This window comes from Pezoporus flaviventris, unplaced genomic scaffold (genome assembly GCF_033815535.1).
Source record: "Pezoporus flaviventris isolate CSIRO_AGI_PZ_B2104156 unplaced genomic scaffold, CSIRO_AGI_Pfla_v1 ptg000040l, whole genome shotgun sequence".
NCBI lineage: Eukaryota > Metazoa > Chordata > Aves > Psittaciformes > Psittacidae > Pezoporus > Pezoporus flaviventris.
This window is the reverse complement of record NW_026892588.1, coordinates 10,988,981-11,007,274: the sequence shown is the minus strand read 5'-3', so window position 1 is coordinate 11,007,274 and position 18,294 is coordinate 10,988,981. Positions and strand designations below refer to the sequence as shown.

The 18,294-nt window shown below is 40.8% G+C and overlaps 1 protein-coding gene and 1 long non-coding RNA gene across 19 annotated transcripts in view; one reads left to right on the top strand and one right to left on the bottom strand.

The window, feature by feature from the left end:
* GIGYF2 (GRB10 interacting GYF protein 2) overlaps positions 1-13,778 on the bottom strand; it is a 75,996-nt gene extending 62,218 nt beyond the window's left edge. For 15 of the 18 annotated variants that reach the window (XM_061465290.1, XM_061465293.1, XM_061465299.1 and 12 more), the window contains exons 1-2: positions 13,639-13,778; positions 1,128-1,207 (exon numbers count right to left, since the gene is read on the bottom strand). In XM_061465290.1, the coding sequence (XP_061321274.1) occupies positions 1,128-1,168 (41 nt within the window). In that variant the 5' untranslated portion in view covers positions 1,169-1,207; positions 13,639-13,778. Of the gene's footprint in view, positions 1-1,127; positions 1,208-12,596; positions 12,624-12,936; positions 13,074-13,638 lie in introns of those variants that run through there. The other 3 variants (XM_061465291.1, XM_061465303.1, XM_061465292.1) reach the window with 3 other exon arrangements.
* On the top strand, positions 13,060-18,234 carry LOC133275371 (uncharacterized). Its single transcript, XR_009745484.1, has 3 exons — positions 13,060-13,189; positions 16,325-16,451; positions 17,123-18,234. It is a non-coding gene; the product is annotated as an uncharacterized LOC133275371 (long non-coding RNA).
* The last annotated feature ends 60 nt before the right edge of the window (positions 18,235-18,294 follow it).

Genomic DNA, 18,294 nt, shown 5'->3' with positions numbered 1-18,294 from the left:
TTTCACTATTAAGTGATAAAGCAGTAAACATGACAGACACGAATATACTGCAACCCAAAATAATAACTATAAATTACAGAATCTTGTTATTCCTGTAAAAATCTAGTAACTCACTTTAGTATATACTTTCATACACAATCTAACTTATTCTTTAAACTAAGTGGAGACTAAAGCCCCCTCACTATGACGCAGCAATCAAGTTACTGTTAAGATACGTGTCTTTTTTAGAGTTACCTTCCCCCTTCTTTTTATTAATGTAACTTGGGCTTCCATCCATCAATGAATCTAATCCTGTCCGTCTCCTACACTGAAGAGCACTCCAGCATAAGATATCTGCCTGGTGGGTGTATTTATAGAGAGTGATAAAGTCATTCTTTAACCTTCTTTCAATCTAACAAAATAGACTGAGCTCTCTCATTGTTTCCCAGGCCACAAATCATGTCTTGCTTCTTTGTTACTCTCCAATTTTTGTACATTGTATACACAAATATGTCAGCAACAATGACTATGTTACTCTGGTAATAATTTTACCACATGCTCTGCAGCAATTCTATATTCCTATAACCACTCCACACTCCCGTTTACACATGTAAGGATCACATCACTCTTCAGAAACCACACCATTCAGAACTCTTATAATTGCAGCCACCAACACTTTAACACGAAACTGGAACAAATACTGAACAATAACCACATCTGTGCAATTACTGTTTATCAAAAGTCAGAACAACACATGTCAGACAAGCTGGAAAGCTAACAGCTGACACAAGATCATGCCTCATGGATCATAAACATCGTTCCTCCCTCAGATACTTGGTGGCCATGTGAATGTTATGCATTCACCGTAACATGAAACCCAACTAATTTCATACACAATGCCAATTAAAAAGTAATATTTATATATACCAAATGTATATATACTAAGTATACCACATATACTCTATAGTACACTAAAGAAGTAAATACTGCTCTCAGTCACTGGCCACGGACTGAGGTGAAGCAGTGTGGAACAAAGACATTGTAAGACTGAGTGGGATATGAGCAATTCAGTCCCAAAGGACAGAAATTCATAATCATCTTTTTTAGTTTTAGACAAGGTTCCAGAGTCGCAAAACAGAAAAACTCACCATTCAGGCCCAAAGTTAAGTGTCTGAGTTTCTGCTGCCATTTTTTCCTGTTATATTCCTCTTTTATAAGAAGCGTGAATCTGAAAAATAAAAAACGATTTCTATGAAAACTGATTAATTAATACAGTCCTTCATGATTTTTTTCACAATACAAAAGCACATCTGGCCATGCAAAGAAGTGGGGAAAAAAAAAAAAAACCACACAACTGACCATGTCGAATTTATTTATTTACTATGGGGTTGGGGCGGGGTTGTATTTGGTTTTTGGGGTAGGTTTTTTTTAAGAGATCCATTTCAACTCTTCAACACAGATTAATTTACTAATACAGGAGTAACTGCATCAAGATCCCTTCCCCAGATTTCTTTCTTAACCTGGATCAGAGCATTTGAAGAAACAATTTGTACCAACAGTCCCTTTTCAAGTCAGTGACTGCAAGACAACCAAACATGGAGAATTTGATGCATAATCCTCTTCTGCAAGAACAGTAATGCTTAATTAAGAGAACTGCAGCTTCCTGACAATTACAAGAGGATAAAAGCCCCACTAGAATTACAGCAAGAAAGATTTGCCAGTTGAGTGGCACAGTATTCAAGAAATCTCTACTACCCATTCTTGAAAATAAGCCCTCTAAAGACTGAGTACATCCAGTGCTGTGACATCCTCCTAGATCTGCAGGCAGATGAGAGAGTTTCTCTCATTCTTGGTTTTATTAAGCAAAAAAACCACACAACTTGAGAGTTCAGCTACTTTAATTCCTGTTAGTCAAGGTCCTGCAAGTGCTAGTGAAGGTCAGGCCAAGTTCCTATATACCAAGACTCTAGGGATACAGCACATGAAGCCATACTGGAGAGAAAGAACAAGACTAAGGGAAGGCTATGAAGTTTTGTCTATGAGAGCCATGTACAGCCCAGGCAGTTTTTAAGTGTCTTTTGCAGTAAGAAAATACAGCTCCTCTTTTCTTCCAGCAATGGCAAAGTCCAGTTCTGCAAAGGAAGGGGTTTTGTTTTGTTTTTTTAAAATCAAGCACACTGTAGCCAAAGCCCAAACAAAAAAGGATTTGAGGCATCACCTACATAAACTGGTTGATTAGCCTTCAAGAACCCATAAAAATACATGTTTGGTAGGGAGCTTTGCCATATCAGAACAAGGGCTAAATAAGGAGTTCCATAAATTTGTTTATACTTTGCATGAAAAGGTGACGGATGAGAGAAATAAAATGTGGGGGGATAGAAATGGAAAGGGCATTAGTGACTGAAGAAAAGAAAAAGACAAAAAAGGAGCTGTTTTTTTCATTTTTTTTAATATAAAATATATATGCACTATTGAAGTAATGACATTTAAGTTAGAAAATAAAATAATAACAAGCATCCTGAAAGCTAGAAAATGAGAAAAACCCAAAACACACTAAAACTGCTTGAGCAGATTTTACCCAAATCTTTTGGGGCATAAGATTACAAATATTTGTGAAACTCTCTGCAGCCTAAACCTACCAAACAACATTTGGCCCATGCATTTTTACTATATGTCACATTAACTTTTTTCCCCTCTATATACAATGTAATTTATATATAAATCATATTTTGGTTTTCATAATAACCCTAAATAATGAAATGGGATTCATTAGCCAAAAGCTAATACAGAAAACATCCAGCCATTCCCACACGCCTAATCTGATTCTGGTCTGATTTGGGTTGCCTTTTTGAAGCAACCAACAGCTCATTAGAATGTTCATGGCGTATCAATTCATTATTCTAAAAACCAAAAGACAAGGTTAGGTACCTACAGAAGACATACACTAACTATGTGAAAATACTGTGGGGCAACTCGAGCAAACCAACATGCACACTTCAGGAGAGACAAGCCTCTAACACAATTCCTACTAGCCTTAGTTGGATGACTGTCCCTTCACTTCCTACAATGCCTGTAATCCTTCCGCTGGAGAGTGGCAGGGAGGAAGAGATTTGACATCAACCCATGTGGATCACCTGGGATCTTTTGCTTCTAACATCAAAGCTAGCTTAGTATCAGTAATACTAAAAAGGCTAGCCCTTTTGTGTTAAACTGCAATGAAAATACAGCTGAAAAGCATCAGATGCAAGGATAAAGCTCTAAAAACCAGTTAAGATCAAGCAGCTTACTAGTTTTGGAACCACTGAGCCCTACCCTCTTCACCATCTCTAGGTTTCCTTCCCAAAGCCTGAGGATGCTGTGTCATCTTTCTCTACTAGATTCCTAAGCACTTTATTATCTACAAGCATACTCAAAGCCTGCTAATCTCATCCCACTGAACTGAAAATTGGTTTTCCTTGTCCCTCATTTTGGACATCACAGTTTGTTTTGGGAACTCTTTGCTGGCTTCCTCTTCTGTGAAAGAGGATTCAGGTAAGATTCAGATTGCATTCAGTGAAGTTACTTCCTCCCTAGAAGTTTTGCCTGTATGAATTTTGAACTGAAAGCGAGACAACCTGTAAATGGATGAATTGTAGATGAACAATAAAAAAAAGGAAAAAAATGAACTGTGTATTATTTGAGTAGGTTTACCAGATGAATTTACTCATTACAGGCAACATTACCTAGAAACAAAACATGCATGAAAGAGACATTACAAGTAAGGCTGAGAGAAAACCTTTGGAAAGGAGACACCCTGGAAACAGGTAACAATTTGGGAGGAAGGGGTCAGAGGAACAGGAAAGAGAAGTTCAAGAACACCAGACTGTGTGTGTGCAAGAGTACACTTAGCCATGTCAGAGCAGAGAAGACATGGAAAGCAGAAACCATGTGCTGTTTCTGCTGGTTCACAAAGCAGCAGCCTGAAGGTGAGAGCATAGAAGCCAAACTGGAGAAGAACCTCTGACAGAAACTGCATAACACACACAGCTGGTGTGCAAAGGAGAAGCTGTACTAACCGGAAAGGCAAGCTGGGGTGGACTATTCAGCACTTACATCATGAGAACGAAGAGTCAGGGTGGAGCAAGAAAAAGGGTGAGGAATTAATGGAAGGGAATGGATGATCAGCTCATAAATTTAACTCTTTTGACCAAGTAAAAGGCATGATTTATATCATGATAGATGCTTATTACCTAGATAGCTTCCTTAGGCTCTAAACTTCAACAGAAATAACCAAAATGTTAATTTCGGTCTTTCTGATCTATGCTGCCCCTTATTAATCAAGGATGCCAAATCACAATACATACCTAACACATTTCCTCCTTGACATCATTTGATGAGGGAAATGCCCCCTTCTGAACTGCTAGCTTTGTAAATCAAGATTTTCTACAAATTAATGGCTACTGATTGAGGGATCTGCACAGCCACAGATTTTACATGGGAAAGAGCACACAGGGACAGCCTCAAGGTGAAGAAAGAAAACGAAGCCATGTTTGACAGCGTCCAAACAGCACCACTGCTTAGGCAAAAATGCTACCTGAGGACTTTCCACCAGTCCTTCAAAAAGGAACCTTTTCTCCAACGTTTTCTTCAAATCAGAGCGATCCTTGATCAAAGTGCCAGTGCAACCCTACAAATACTTGCAGTTTTATTGTATATTTGGGAAAAAAGGGGAATTACTTCATAAACTGGAACTGGGACGCCATTTTCCTGGGGTTGTACCAACCCACTATCAGCATCAAGGACTGGAAAGAGAAGAAATCACATCAATCCCACCGTCAGCCTGTGGACTGGCAAGGGAAGAAATATCCTCTCTATTCTATCAGCAGCTTAGTACTTCGGAAGTCAGAAGTCCATCCTCTGAACAGACACAAAGTGCAATCCAATAACATTAAGCCTTTAAGTGGCTTTCACTCACAATTAACAGGTAATATTACAGGTGCAGAAGTTGCTATCAGCAACACTCAACTTATTTCATTGGTTTGCTTTAGGTACAAAGGTTGTTTACCAAGCTCATGGGTTTTTAATTTTTTTTTAAGCTTACTATTTAGTACCTGACAAATCTATTAAAGCTCTCAGTAATATCTGCCTCAGACATAAGCTGGAACTTGATTCTACCAGCTAAATTTATGTGTTAAAATAAGATGATGTTTCCGTTAAATAAAAAATAAAAAAATCTAAGGAAGCTCTAGAATTACTGTGGCACATTCTGGTCACAAGCTTTAGCCTTTTAAAACAGATAGGCAAAAAAAAAAAAAAATCTGAACTGCCATGTTTTCCAGACTTTGCCCAACCTCAAGTTTTACACAACAGATTTTTAGGCAGTGGTAAATTCCTACATTTCTATTAGAGAATTCTGTCAGCTTGTACCACATGGCAATCTGTCTAGCCAAGATGTTTTGCTGATTTGGATGGAGATAAACTGATTCCTAGCATCCCAAGCTGAGCTCTTAGGCAATGACTGTGTTCAGTGCTGCCCATCTAATCTTTCCAAAAGACAAAAAAAAACAACAACAAAAAAAAACCACAACCCAAAAAACATATATATATATATATATAAAATTTGGACTGTGACTACAGTTTATAGCTCTGAGGCTGGTGCTTGCTTCGGTTTTTTATTAACTTTGAAAAACCTAAACCTTGGAAAAAAGATATACCACTGATCCTTCCTATACACAGCTACCTTATTATGAAGCTGTCTCCTGTATGATCAGAGGTGTTTATATAGAAAAATATCCTTTCCTTTCAAGCTAGTTCTGTTGCTACTGTAGGTTTCAAACAGCCTTTCTAGTCTAGAAATTGTCTGAAAATTGTGAGAATCAAAGAACACAACAGAAATTTAACATGAGCAAATTTAAGTGCGAGGAACTAGGTTCTCCTTAAATAAATTTGGAACAGGAATTTAACAGCAGTATTTCATCAGGCAACACTACCATTACATCAAGATAATAAAACTTCACCTTCCACAAGAAAGGCTTCACCTTCTCCAGGCTGCTATTAGAGCTAATTTCAGAGCCAGTAACTGTGTTTTAAAAGAAAATTAACAGGTTGATTGAATAATTAACACTGATTTTCTCTAATTCTTGAAATATTAAAGAACACTCAGCACTATATGCAAGCCACCTTTTAAGTATAGTGGTAAACAGGATGACTCAGGAGGCTACACTACATTTGACACTAATCATTGGCTAAAGCAGACAAGACTGATTAAAGGACACTAACATAATTAAGACCAGCCAACATGGAGTTAGGGAACACATTTAATCAAAAAATAGTTTGTAATTCATTGCTCAGGCAAGTAGACAAAATACATTTTAACTTCTGCAGGACATTCCAATTAAGTAGAATGCTAAAACAGGCAAAATCATTCAGAACCACATGAAAAGTCCCAAATCATCACAACCTATTGGTTTTTTAACCTTCTCTTCTAACAAATCTACAAGACATCTCAGAAGGCAAAATATTCCCAAACCGGGGGACAACCCCAGAAGCTATCCTCTACTTTTCTAGAATCTGTCACACTGGCCCACAAAATTTATAAAACCTGAGGATGACAAATACGGATATGGTAAAGAATGAAAATGACACATCAACAATACCATTACAAGTTATTCACTTATTAGGTCCAGTATAACAGGTTGCGTTTAACAAGGCCAAGCATACAATCAGAAGATTCACAAGCAGAAAACATAGGTGATATACAGCTACTCTGGACAAGCACGGTCCTGAAAGCAGTCTGAGATTTAGGATGTTAATCAGCTGAAAAGGAACATATGCAATTTTGACTAAAGATCTAAATACTGAACACAGAAATACGGAAATATAGAGTAAATCTAGAGTGGATCTTGGGTTGCTGGGTCCTGTTATGTTGTCCAACAAAGGCAAGATAAATCAAGTGTTCAAAAACTGAACGTGATAGATACTCCTTACAGCGGGAGAAAAAACAAAACAAAGAACAACCCCTCCACACTAAAACTCTATTTACTGAGCTCTGAGAAACATTAAACTATCATTCTCAGTCTGTACATTATCATGCAGGTAAAAAAGGCTGAAGACCCAAGCTTATTCAGTGAAGGGACTGAAGCAAGACATTTAGAGATAAAGTAAGTTGTTTTCAGGTGAACACTAAATGGTTTTCTAAAAAGTATGTTCTAGTTTAAACAAAAAATTAATCGGAAAAAAAAATCCATTAGTCCCATTACACAAGATGGTATACAATAGGCCCTTCTGGCTCACCAAGCCTTTATCCTGACAAAAGGTGGTAAATTTTTCAAGGCCTTTTCACATGCCAAGAGGAAGTTTTTCCTAAGGGAACAGTGTCTAAACCATCCACTTCTCCAGAAACTACATCTCTAATATCACAGTTACATTTTTAGATCTCCGAAAGTCTTCTAACCTTCCTGTCTCAAATCATTGCAAAAGTCTTTTGATCTCTCAGCAGTTTTTGATTAAAAATTGCCTATGACTTTCCCAAATGGCAATACTAAACTGATATCCCCCTACTCACTTCATATAGATCCATCTAAAGCTTCATGGAGCACTGCAGCTTGCAACATGTTACACCACAGTCAAGAATGACAAACACAAGAACTAGGCACTGAAACTCTTCTGGGATAGGATGACAAAAGAAACTAGGGAGATATGCACACCTAACAAAATCCAAGAAAGATAAAGGAACATGAAATATCACAATTCCAGATGTTTTCCTCCTTTCCTACCTACTATTGTGAACTGGGTGGTTAGAAAGCTATCCACTTCTTGCTTCACCTGAAAACAAGAACTGAAAGCTTTCCCCAGTTTCTCCACAAGAAAGCAGTGTGACCTCCACCTTTATTACAAGACTTCCAGCCAAAGCCAGACACCAGCGATTAAGTTCCAAGCAGTCAGGGGACCACACCCTTGGCCCTGCCACTGGCTGGAATACAAACCACTTCTCATTCCAAATCCTATCCCCAAATCCTGCCAGCATTCTTGTTTCCCAACTGAAAAATCACTTCCACATCTCTCTACCCTGTACATCCAAAATTTGCTGGTAGGTAAATATTTAGTGTGTGCATTCCACAAGACGTTAGAGCTCAGGATGCTGACCTGCTCCTCAACAAGGCCAGTAGCCAGACTACATGAACGCAACCAAAAAATCACGCTGTTGCACCTCTCTCGCACTCATCACACACATTATACAGACCATACATCTATTTAAAGTGGCAGAACAAAGTTTCAGACTACCTTCATTGAAAACATTAACTGAATGAACAGATATGCGTTGTTGTGAAGTTTTCTGGTTTTGTTTTTAAATGTCATTTACATAAACACTTTCTTTGGGGTTTGTAGAAATGCTCTCCCCCACCCCTTCTTTCAGGTTTCTTACTCATACGGTTCTGAAATGTCCTATACTTAAGGAAACAAATACTCAATACTGAGAAATTGTCTAATAAAAGGTCTTAAAGAGAATTAGTGCATGAATCAGGTTACATATGTTCATCAACCAGTAAGTCAGAAGGTAACTTGTTACTACATATGAATTACAACGCTTTTTAATAGCTTATCACTTTTTTCTCTTTATGTTACTATTGCTAAAGATAGTCACTTGTTTTGATCTAAGAGTCACCTCTTTGTAAGCTGACTTGTGATGACGTGATCCTGCCTTAGTACTAGCCTAGTATAAATAGAGAAAATTACATATACAGATGATTCAGCATTAACTTAGCTTAATGTAAAGCTTCCACTGGTTTTAATGGTAGTTGAACTGAGCCTCCAGTTTATTAAACCAGTTGTTAGAAGCTTTTACTTAAAAACCTTGTCATATGCTACTTCCATGATCAGCCTCACCCACTTTCTATCACACGTATTATTCAGTTTAACACTGACATCAGCCCTGCTTTGAGCAGGAGGCCGGAGCAAACAACTACCAAAGTCTGGTTTCTTCCAACCCAAATCATCCTCAGGTCCTACCACATACGGTTTACAAAACTCAAAACTGCTCATACATCCATTACCTGCCAGTCATGCCAGCTCTTTGCCACATGACATTCTGACTCCACGTCTGAAGTTACATAAATCAACCTATCCATTCACCATTGTAAAAGTTCACCCAAAGAAATTTTTTACAGTGCACAGCATCTTCTTTCCTTCTGTTTCTTCCAATCTGACCTGGCTCATGACACCATACACAGACCACAAATCTGCTTTTACCCAATCTTATCCACACATGGACATCTATACCCTCTGAATCTCACAGTCACACAAACCAGTACCTTCATCATAAGAACACAAAGTATTTAAATTTGTTGTCAATGACAAGAGGAGGAAAGAAAAAAAATAATTATTGCATAGTAGCCACGATTAGAAACAAGTATTCCTCTACTAAATAAAAAGGACCAAACACTTGTAACAAAATATTACCTGCACAAATGCAATGCATCATGCTTGCTTTCACTGTAATAACACCTATTTAGCATACAAGCATTTTCCCAACCATTTATTTTCCTGACATGTTATACATAGGCTCATTTACCAGTTTATAATGACAAATTCAAGACCCACTGTTGAAGGCATCAAGTAATCATTCTTTCTTATCTGCCTTTTTTAAAATATATGGCAGAAGAGACAAAAATCATAATGCACAGTTTTAACTGAGAGAAAAAAAAAAAGCCCTCACATAACACACAATAAATGATCTCAAAGACACTGTCAACAAGGCAGCATTTAACAGAAATTTTCTAGATGTCCATCAGAATTTCTCATTGACCTATAGACTCTAGTGCCTCTATAAAGCTCCTGTTATCCCTTCTGGTTTTCTCCACAATCCTGGTCTGGACATCCAGCTTCTATATATTACAAGCTTTAACGACTACAGGAGAGGTGAACTCCTGAAAACACACACTCGGATTTCATTCTTGATGAAAAACCTCAGATGCATCAAAACAATTCTGTGCATCCTCTCCATCCCTAAAGAAAACAAAATGCAAGAGGGACATACGAACTTCAGTGGCAGCCTAGTTTCCCTGCAGCACGCACATCAAGCCATTGCTACAGTTTCCATATTCAAGGAATGTTTAACCACCTTAGGGAGAAATGGACTGGCAGCCGTCCCTCTACAAAAAAGAGAAGTGGACCATTTTGTGATCAACACACTGTGGCAACCTCACCTACTAACAAAGCAAATGAAAGACCTCAGTCTGTTACCACCCCCCATCACTATCTGAGCTAAAAGACTAAACATCACTATGATAAATTACATGATTTTATATACATATATACACACATATACATGCTACCAGCAACCACAAGAGGGCCAATGTTGTATAGACCTTATAATTTAAAACACTTAATTCGTCTTCATTCCATTCATAACTTACATACACCTTGAATACACTTGCTAAGATTTCTCAGTTCTGACAATTTTCAAGCGAGATCATTTGTGCAAACACAAATGTTCAGGAGTTGACTGGAACAGAAGAAAAGAGAGGCTAAGCTGGGGTGAAAATTGACTTTGTTCCTGTAAAACCAAATACCATCACCCCTGCAGCATTTTACACACCTAGACTTTCAAATGTCACTCTCTGAATTAAAATAAATGGATGAGAAAACCACACAGAGTCCCTTTCAACACAAACACTTCTTCAGTAACAGAGAGATGAGTTTCCCCTTATCAAAGCATCCAATGGTAAGCTATGTAGAAAGGAGAAGGCAGATCAGGCGTGTGCATTTACACTTGTGAGCAGAAATTTTATTTCTCTGCTCTTTTTTACAGTGCTCGTAGCTCTATCTACAATCATGAATTAAATATAGCTTATCTCCAGTCATCTTTGAGCAGAAGCACTGAGAAGAGGGAAAATAAAAAACAACACAGAAAAATGAGGAAAAAAAAATGCTAGGAAAAGGAACTTATTTCTATATCAGACTATGAGAAGACATAAAATCATACCTTAAAAGCCCTAAGAAGGAATTTTAAAAACCTAAATGAAAAGTACTAAACATATATTTGATAATTACTTGAACTCACAAGATCAGACAGAAGTGGGCAGAATCAGATTTCAGATTCTTGGTATTTCAAACACACACAAAAAAGCTGGAGCCTTGAATTACTTTAAAGGAAGAAGCAGAGAAGCAAGAAAAGACCATGGTCAAGTACCTGTCTCACCTTCATCAATTACTATGAACCAGCGTTTCCCTTCTATGTTTAAACAGAAAGAACCTTCAGCAGAGGCAGGTAGCACCTCTTCAGCCAGTCAGCTGCCCCAGTCAGATGTTCCATATGACTGACAACTAGGTGAGGGGGTCTTAAAAAATAAGTACCTATAGATCTTAAAAGAGCTGCCAACCTTCTTCTCGTTTTCAGGTATAAGAAACTCCAGTTTGTGACAGAACTACATTTAGGCAACTGGCCTTTGGAGACAGCAAGCACAGGAGAAGTGACACAAAGATGCTTAGTCTAACCTCCCTAAAAAAAAAAAAAAATATCATCTTGTTTGTACTTCTGTTTTACACACAGTCTTTTCCTCAATCAAGCAGCAAAACAGTTGAGAAAATTAAGTTAGCTGTAAAGCACTCAAGTCTCTACTTACAAGCTTTTTTTCAACCTGCATCAACATAAAGATTGCATTTTTCATTTACTATATGTTTTAGGAAGGCAAGAAAAAAACACAACGCACTAACAAGAGTATCTCCAGATATTCCTATTTCACAGTCCTCTTAAGATCAACATCTGTAGTGAAGAGAGGATCTGCAAGAGTCCAAGTTTTTACTGTGGTATAAAATTATTTTTTAATCACCCTGTGAAACAAATCATCACTGCAACATAATTACTTTGCATTTTAGTTCTACGCTCCTGCTTTAACCATTCAGAAAAGGTCCTAAGAGAAACACAGTGACAAGGTATCCACCTGCACATTCATGTATCCTCATGTATCCAGAGCCAGCAAGAGCCTGAGCAGCTCTTGGAATCATTATGAAATCCTAGTATTTATACACAATGTTGTCAGATATTGAAAAGGGGCTATTGAAGTCTCAACACAAGAGTCGTACTTGAAGTGACATTTAATTCCCATGGATAAATATCTGACTCCTTTTTAATATAGCTGTCCATTAGAGAGAAACTTGGTTTTTATCACATTCAGTAAGAAGTTAACACTTCCACATGTGACCCTTGACATCAGTTAACTTGTAGAAACATATGAGCCTAGGGAGTGAAGATGGTGGAGAAGGGGCAATGGACACTCCTTTTCTGTTGATACCCCCCAGACTGATCAGGGTACACATTTTCACTGCAGCATCAGATAACTGTTCAAAGGATTCCTATTCAAGTTAATGGCAAACATTCTAGTATCTTGTAATACTAAAACTCCTATTATCTATTGGAGACAACACCCAATAGCAGAGCTCAAAAATACCAGAGCAAAGCTTTTATTAGTGACAACTGCAACTAATTTTGTTCACAAAGGTTCCCAATTATCACACTGTGCATCTACTAAAAGTCCTATTCACAAAGCAGCAAATTAATCTGTGTTCATTTAAAAGTTTCTTAAGAACAAAAGCAACAAGCAGTTATGGGGAAGGGAAAAAAAAGAATTCACACGTACTTTCCAGGAACTTGCCCAAGTCAGCTCCTGAAGCAAGAAAACAGAATGAGCAACAAGAAGTTAGACAGAAAAACACAACCAGAATTTTTTCCCCTCCCACCCAAGAAAACAGACACTTAAGAACGACAACAAGAGATAAACCATTACAGCAGCAAAGCAAGAACGTGGCGCTGAAGGTTACTGGGGAAAATATAGGTTTTATTCCAGAAGTACTACTTGGCAGCATCTCCTTTCAGCCTACTACTTGTCCCACTTTAAAGCGCAATTACACAGAACTGAAAAAGCAGAGACTGTTTTGTTGACACTGAAACTACTTGTCTTGGATCAATACCAAACGTACACAATCCTGATCGATGTTCTCTTCAGCCTGCCAAGGCCTCTGCAGTCAAACACTGCTGGTCATTGCTGCTCCCAACACCCTGCTGCCTGGGGGATGGGGGGAAGGCTCGAATGCTCGATGAGCTCCCTCCTTCCTCAGCCTGTGACAGGGCTGGGCGTGCTCGCAGCAGGGCACACAGCGGCTTCAATGCGAGCGCTGCTGGAGCACAGGCCAGCTTCCCCTGGGCTGCGAGTGGACGGGCGAGTTCACAAGGGTCAGTGTGAGGGGAGACACCGCCGGGGACACAGGTGCCAGCCCCACGGGGAGTGAGAAGCCGCGAGCACCCAGCCGTCGCCTGACAGGCACCGTCCTCCGCTGCCAAGAAGCCGCATGGAGAGGACAAGGCCCACACCCCCAAGCAGGGTTAGGCCCAAGCAGCCCCTCAAAAGCCCATCGCCTGGAGCGCAGGGGAGCCCCTCCGGACGTGCCCCTCACCGCCAGACCGAGACAGCCTCGCCTCCCGGTAGGCCGCGAGGCGCCTCGGGGCTGCGGCATCCGCGGCGGACTGGAGCTGCCGGCAAGGCCGGTGCTCGGCGCGCGGCCTAGGCCCGCTCCCACAGGCGGGGGAACGCGGCGGCGATAGCGGTGGGAGCGCAGAGGCAGCGAGGCTGCGGGAGCGGCCGAGACGGTGCCGGGGGCAGGGAGCCGACGAGACGGCGTTACCTGCGCTCCCGGACGGAGAGTCCCTCACGACCACAGCGACTCCTCAGCCCCAACAACACAAGATGGCGGTCGCGCCGCCACGCAACGTCACGTGAGGCAAGGCCCCGCCCATCTGCCTCCGCCGCGGAGAACCCGGATGGGCGACGGGGCTCCTTTTCTGCTCCCCCCGCATCCCGGCCCCGCCCGCGTGACGGCGCCGCAGCTGCGCGCACAGCGCCCCTCACTCCCGCGGGAAAGCGGGCGCCCCCAGCCGGAGGTAGTGGCGCACTGCAGCCTCCCGCTGTGCGCCGGCGGCCGGGTCGGCGCTGACGCCTTCCCCGTGAGACCGGCTGCTGCTCCCGCCCTGCCTCCTGCAGCAGCGGTCGTCGCCATGGAATCAGAGTGGTTTGGGTGGAAGGGACCTTAAAGCTCATCCAATTCCACCCCCTTGCCACGGGCAGGGACACCTTCCACTAGAGCAGGGTGCTCCAAGCCCCGTAGCAGGAGTTAGATATCAGTACAGACAACCTCAGCCAAAAGGAATCCTGGTTTACAAGCTGTTTCACTGTCAAAGCTTCCTCCATTCAAAGATCACTACTAGATCCAAGGCACACTGCTGAAGGGTTAGCAGTGGTAGCATAGAGACAAAGAATAGCATAAAAGGCTGTCGCCTAAATGCATTACCCTGCTATCCTCTTAAATCTACTGTGCATCACTAATGCCATTTAAGATTTCATATTACCCAATCACATGCTAGTGACTTCTCCTCAAAAGAAAATTACTATAGCCTGATTTTGCTCTTCATGGGTTTCTTTCAAGACAGAAGTTAGAGAAATGAAAAACAATATTAAGAAAATAATAATAAAAAAACACCCCACCCCGAAACTACCCCCACCAAACGCAATTTGATCACCCAACTATTAAACTTGCTATTTTGACACAGATCTAGGCCAAACAAGAAACTGCCTGCAATGTTTTGCTGTATAGGTACACAATTATAAATTAATGGTTTTAATTTCCTATACTTATTCCATTTAGAGACTTCACGCAAAGTTTCTGCTTATAACACAAAACTGATTCAAGAGACATAGTGCTTTTCACACTCTGCCCTCTAAGCCATGGCAAAACTTTGGTATCACTATAAAAATGTCTCAAATAGTTTTCCATTTGGTCATGAATTTTGACCCCATTACGGTGATCAAGAAAAGCTTGTACGGAATTTCCTTCAAAGGCCCTTAGCAATGTTGCTTATTGGTCTTAGTATCAATGCACTTGTATAGAAGTATAGCACTTTCTAACTTCAGTTCTTCCAGGGTTGGTTGCAATGTCTTTGGTACATGTGCAGGAAGTTCCATAATTATCCACACCTGTAGATATTAAGGATTTTTTAAAGCTCTAAGCAAACACGCACAATACTCCAAGCCCTTTTCCATACAGTAGACATCTTTCTCAAGGTATAATCTCCCACCTGCAGCCTTACTGTTTCTCTCCCATTAGCTTGCATGTAGGTAACTCAGCTTTACTGGTGGCACTACAAGGCCATAGAAATCTTCCTTACCTCTGGGAAGCAACCCTGTTTTGAGCTCATGCATTATCCCTGGTGCGAGAGGGTCAAACCCACTCTCACCCCTGCACCAGAGGAGCCCTGCAGGTATGCTGCTGTGGGATACAGCTGGGAAGGAGGATGCTGACACTGACAGAAAAAGGGCATTAGGTGCACATATTTTGACTCTGAGTTTCCTGATGGGGAAAATGACAAGCTCAATTTTTTTTTTTTTTTGCTAAACATAACTGTCTTATTTTTAGTCCTCAAACCCATATTAGTCTATGATGCAGAATAGCCCCATGTGGTTCCTTCAGCCTAAAAAACTATTCTTGTCTATTATGCGCTATTGAAGTTACAACCATTTTCAGCTGAAACAATTTCACTCCAGTTGTGATTTCTGTCACAGTCCATGTAGCTTTCTCCCTTTGCTTCTAGGTGAATAAATACTTGTCATTGTGCACTGAACACCAGCCAAAACTGATGCAACAGTGAACACAAGCGATTCTTCTGAGTGAACGGGTTGAAAGCGTCTAATCCTTGGGGCTTGTTTTTAGCTTAGAACAACACAGGACTACTTCACCCAAAAAACTTAGAGTTGAACTCCTCCTTTAGGGAGGCTGGCATGTAAAAGCAAAGCTCCCTTTAGCAAAAGGCTGGCCTGTGATAAGCTGCATTTGATCCCCCTGGCTGTTGTCACGCAGCTTGACGCAATAACTAATAATGGTGTGGGGAGGAAGAGAGGCAGCACTGTCTTTGAAGCCCTCAGTAAGAACTTCTAATTTCACTGTAGAAATGGCTGCACCTTGTTACTCTACTCACCAAACACGAGTCTGAGGACTCAAAAACGTTTTCACATGTTCTAAGACAAGCTTCTTCTGAGATGTGGGAAGTTTAGCACTTGCGGGAAACTTTTTATCCCAGTTAGCACAAGCATTGTATTATTGAGACAAAAGAAATCAAGAGTGTCTGAAGCATGCCTCATTTGCAGAACTTGGCATTTTTGTAAAATACCTTAAGGAAACTCGGATGAGTTTCTGGGGGTTGGTAATAGCAGATGCATCTTAAATCCTCCACAACACTCATCCAAACAGAACAGGGAGACTGTCATAAAAGTTCAGTGCTGTACCCGTGGGGGTAAATTCCTACATGTTTCAATTACAGGACTTCAGCTGATACAAGGTAGGAATGAAATACCCCAGCAGCTACTCTGGATACCGAGAACATGATGTACTTCAGAGCCCTGGCTTTCCATGCCAATTCATCCTCACTGTTAAAACCCCACATACAAGTAAGAGGCATTCCTAACAGACTAAAAAGTTCCTCATTGACCCATTGCTTTCACCCACCTTAGCTTGCCTCCTTTACTACAACAGTGGAACAACAAACAGAGCACAGCCTTGAACTGGTAAACAATGGCATAAAGCAGCCCAGAAGATGCAGCAGTCTGTCACGTTTCCCCTTGTCACCCTCACTTTTTTGTTATTTGGAAAAGTGGCTTCCCTGTTTGTCAAAATATCAGGGATTTTGTCTAAGAAGTGTCATTGTCTTCCCAACAGCCCATTTTTCCATGTCCTCTGGCATATCCCTAAAAATAATAAAAGCAACAGACAAAGGCAGGCAGGTGAACATCCAACTGTAGGTTTTTCAAGTCAGTCACTTCAACACATCCATCACCCTCAGATGGCTTAAAAGACATTACCGCAAACACACTGCTCGTTCTGCAACACAGTTATTTTAAGATCTTTCACCCATGTGACAAGCTGAGTTTGAAAGGCAACAATAAAGCACTTCAGTTACTCCAATCCATCTTGGAAGGAATTTATTTGGATGCTCCCATAAGGTTAAAATATGATTTGGTCACCTTAATCCTCACAGACAAACCCTGAACCCTAGGCCAGGAAGAACCTGATCATACTGTTTCCCTTTCTCTCCTGACCGTGTTTACACTGTGCTTTTTAGGCAACAAACACTGTCCCCTGAAGCCAACAACAATGCCTAAGACAGAAGTGTCATTGAGAAACACACTGTGATCTGTATATCCACACAGGCTAAAGCCATCCTCAGTGCTGGCTGAAGTGCTAGTGACTTCTCTACCGTACATCTTCTACTCTGGGAAACTTTAAACAAAAACCCTCGAGGGATCAACGACCATCTGGAGTTCCCATTCTAGGAGATGAGTGACTTGAGGCAAGTCTTTTTCTCTTCAGGGAAAGACCCAAAAGCACAACAGGCTTTTAATCAGCCTTCTCTACTTAGTGCCACTTGGGGCATGTCAGGAATGCCAGAGCAGCATTGATGCACCAGCAGGTATCAGTAAAGAGTTGGGATTGCCACGACCCTTAAGAACCACCTGTGGTGACATCAGGCATGAAAGGTCAGAGGATCAAGGATCGTATATGCTAATTATAGGTAAATACAATTAAGCATTGTCAGGCAGTAAGTATTAGATGGGAGGTTTTGCTAAGCAATTTTAAGTACTTTTGCATAACCTAATGACATGGTTATTCAATCCAATAATTGCCAGCAAAACAAAGCAATTTAGAACCCAATTAATTTCCCAGTGTCAATTTTTGCAAAGCTAAATTCAAAATAAATGCACACCCAAAAACACTTACTGTTCATTGCACTGAATGAAAGCTGCAGCTAACAGCACCTATTGGAGCTAAACACAAATACCACACTTTGCTCACTTCCTTATTGAAGTTTGTCAACTGGAGTTGACCGGCGTCTATTGGAATAAAACCACTGCAAGCCCTTTTCCCACCCTCTCTTCCTGCTGTCCCCATCTCCTCACACAGCTACACGTGCAAAACAGCACAAGTAAGCAGTGGGAAGAAGAAAATAAAAAGCTGCAGTGTTGCAGTTTTCCTTGGAAGCAGAGACTAAGGAGCCTTCATCCTGATTTTAACTCACCTCCGAGACCCAATGGCCCACAGACACACAGCATCAACTGCTGACAATGCACAGAGTAGGAGTCACACTGGATAAATTATTCACATATTCCATTTCACCACTGGACTATACCTGAAATGATGCATTGTTAAACCTCCTCCTGAGCACACCCTCCCTTTTCCCAAATTGACCATGCCAGTGGTCAGTGGTTAGCACATCAGCAACAGTAAGAACAAGAT